Here is a 3,583-nt window from a genome sequence, read left to right on the forward strand (position 1 = left end):
GTCATTGTCAGAAATGATTTTGTAGGGGACTCCATACCTGCAGACAAAGGTGGTGATCTACTTGGCCGTTATTTTTATTAGTGGTTCTAATTCAACCCACTTGGTGAAGTAATCTATCGCTACGACTGCGTACTTGGCTCCTCTTCTGCCTACGGGAAGGGCGTCGATCAGGTCTATTCCCCAAATAGCAAAAGGCTAAAGGCTGGTCAAGCTGATCAACTCATTTGGGGGCTTCCGGGAGTAGTTTGCGTGTCTCTGACATTTGTCACATCCTTATCCATAGAGGGCCAGTAGTATCCTTGTCTCATTGTTTTCCTAGCCGTAGATGGCCTACTCGCATGGTTGCCGCATTCGCCCTCATGTATTTCATATAGAACTTTCATTGCTTCCTCTTCATCAACACACCGCAAGAGCGACACAAAAAATCCTCTCTTGTAGAAGACCCCGTCTACTAAGGTGTACTGGGCAGATTTATATACCAGCCTCCGAGCCTCTCTCTTGTCTGTCAGTAAAGCTCCATCCCTTAGGTATTTCATAATTGGGTCGACCCATGATTCTTTTGGGGTGTTGATCATATGAACCTCTTCTTCAGTGATGCTTGGCCTAGATAAGTACTCCACAGGTACAGACTCGAGTATATCTCCATCCTTTGTGGATGCTAACTTTGCGAGGGGCATCGGCATGGGTATTAGTCTCTCTTGGGATTTGCTCTATGCTATACCCCTCCAATTGTTCCAGATAACCTTTTACCCTTGTTAAGTATGCGGCCATTTTAGGACCCTTCGCCTGATACTCGCCCTTCACCTAGAATACCATCAACTGTATGTCACTAAAAATGTGTAAATGTGATACCTTTAGCCCCTGGGCCAACCGCAATCCGTCTAGAAGCGCTTCATACTCTGCCTCGTTGTTTGAGGCTTCAAATCCAAACCTTATCGTGCAATACATCTTGTGTCCTCTAGGGCCAGTCATCACGATACCTGCTCCAACTCCCCCTTCGTTGGATGCCCCATCCACATGGAGGCTCCATTCCTCAAACTTTCTTTCCTCTTCCTTACCAACCGATTCTCTCCCTCCTATATCTCCTTCATCATTGGGTCGATAGGTGAACTCGACTATGAAGTCCGGGAGCACTTGCCCATTGATGGAGGTCCTTGGGGTATATGTGATGTCGAATTGAATTAACTCAGTTGACCATTTCATCAGTCTTCCCGAGGTTTCAGGTTTGTGCAAGACCTGTCTCAAGGGGTTATCAGTAAGTACCTTAATCTCATGGGCGTGGAAGTAGGGCCTTAACTTTCTTGAAGCCACAACTAAGGCATATGCCAACTTCTCTATCTCTGTGTATCGGTTCTCCACGTCTACCAACTGTTTACTAACGTAGTACACAGGTTGTTGGTGCTTATTTTCTCCTTTAAACAGGGCAGTGCTTATGGCGTGCTCGGATACTGCCAAGTATAAGTATAGCCTTTTGCCCTTCTCTGGTTTAGCCAAAAAAGGTGGCTTCCCTAGGTGCTCCTTTAACTTGGCAAAGGCTTCCTCGCAATCTCCATCCCAAGCAAACTTTTTTCTCCCTTTCAGGACGTTGAAGAATGAGAGGCACTTGTCCGTGGACCTCAAAATGAATCTGTTGAGTGATGCCACTCTTCCTGTTAGACACTGGACCTCTTTCTTGCTCTTGGGTGGATTCATTTCTACTAATGCCTTTATTTTGTCAAGATTAGCTTCAATGCCTCTGGAGTTGACCATGAAACTCAAGAACTTTCCCGAAGAGACGTCGAAAGTGCACTTGCATGGATTCAGCTTCATCCGGTATTTTCGAAGTGCGTTGAACATCTTACTCAGGTCCCCATTGAGTTCTTCGGCATTTTTGGTCTTCACCAACATATCGTCAATGTAGACCTCCATGTTCCTTCCTATCTGGTTAGCGGATATCTTGTTCACCAATCTTTGGTAGACCTGCGTTCTTCAATCCAAAAGGCATCACTTTGTTACAGTAGAGTCCTTTATCCGTTATGAATGAAGTATGCTCTTCATTAGCGGGGTTCATGGGTATCTGGTTGTACCCAGAGTAAGCATCCATAAAGTTTAGTAATTCATGTCCAACTGTCGCATCCACCAATTGATCTATTCTTGGAAGTAGGAAGCTATCCTTAGGACAAGCCCTATTGAGGTTAGAGAAGTCCACACAGATACTCCATTTTCCATTCGGTTTTGGGACTAGTACGGGGTTCGATACCCACACAGGGTAGAATGCTTCGCGAATGAACCCATTTGCCTTCAGTTTGTCGACCTCCTCCTTCAAGGCAGCATACCTTTCTGAATCGAGCGCTCGTCTCTTTTGCCTAACTTGCCTTGCCTCAGGGTTGATATTTAAATGGTGGCATATGATGGAAGGATCTATCCCCACCATGTCTTTGTGACTCCAAGCAAATACATCGAGATTATTCTTCGGGAACCTCACCAATTTCTCCTTTGTGCCATCTTAAAGGTTTTTTTCCACCTTCAACTTTCGTAATGGTTCTTCCATTACAACGATTTCTTCTAACTCCTCCACAGGTTCGGGCCCTAGCTCCTCTGTGACTCGCGGATCTAGTTCCTGTGGGTTTGTGCCTCTATGCATTACCATTGCCATCGATTCCTGGGGCTTTAGAGACATGCGAAGGGAGGTGTTATAACACTCCTTCGCTTCTTTTTGTTCCCCTTTCATACTCGCAATTCCCCTAGGAGTTGGAAATTTGACAGCTAGGTGATATATTGAAGTTATTTCTTTCAATTCTCTCAAGGATGGTCTCCCCAATACCGCGTTGAAAGCCGAAGCACAATCTACCACGACAAAGTCTGTCATGATAGTGGTTTGTCTAGGTTGTTCTCCCATGGTGAGGGCCAATTTGATCACTCCTAAAGGTTGTATCGAGTCCCATGTGAATCCGTATAAGGAGGAATGGCAGGGTTTCAGTCTGATGCCCAATCCCATCTTCTCCAAGGCGGGGTGATACAAGATGTCCACGAAACTTCCGTTGTCTATGAGGACCTGATGTACCCTCATATTGACCAGTTGAATGGTCAACACCAAAGGATCATTTTGGGGGAAATGCACCCCTCGTGCATCTTCCTCAGTGAAAGTGATTGAGTCATTTTCCCCCTTAAAACTTTTCAGGGGTTGTTGCTCTAGGCTCATGACACACGGTGGTGGACTCCTTCTGGCTTCTCTAGCATACATGTCCCGCCCCTTCCTGGACTCTCCTCCAAATCCTGGGCCTCCGAAGATCATTCTCACTTCTCCTTGTACTTTCGGGGCTCTTTCTTGAGCTCGAGGTGACGCCGTCGTGTCCTCCAGTCTTTGGTTTTCCCTTCTAACATATCTGCCCAGGTGCCCCCTGCGTATGAACTCCTCAATTTCTACTTTCAAATGGGTACACTCTGCTATGGTATGGCCAATGTCCTTGTGGTACTGGCAGTATTTGTTAGGGTCCCTTTTGGATTGATCTTTTCTCATCAGCAGTGGCCTCTTGAAGGGAACTTGGCCTTCATTCGTGAGGTAGATATGTTCTTTGGTGTCTGTCAGGTTTGTATAGAAGGT

General features: G+C 46.0%; 1 protein-coding gene across 1 annotated transcript; it reads right to left on the reverse strand.

Moving 5' to 3' along the window:
* Positions 1-215: 215 nt before the first annotated feature.
* Positions 216-683, reverse strand: LOC133792464 (uncharacterized). Its single transcript, XM_062230371.1, has one exon. It carries the CDS (start codon positions 681-683, stop codon positions 216-218), a length of 468 nt encoding a protein of 155 aa, XP_062086355.1.
* Positions 684-3,583: the final 2,900 nt, after the last annotated feature.

Source organism: Humulus lupulus, chromosome 7 (genome assembly GCF_963169125.1).
Source record: "Humulus lupulus chromosome 7, drHumLupu1.1, whole genome shotgun sequence".
NCBI lineage: Eukaryota > Viridiplantae > Streptophyta > Magnoliopsida > Rosales > Cannabaceae > Humulus > Humulus lupulus.

What these genes read in the sequence shown, in the direction of transcription:
- LOC133792464 (XM_062230371.1), bottom strand. Translation starts at nt 683, where the DNA reads ATGCCGATGCCCCTCGCAAAGTTAGCATCCACAAAGGATGGAGATATA.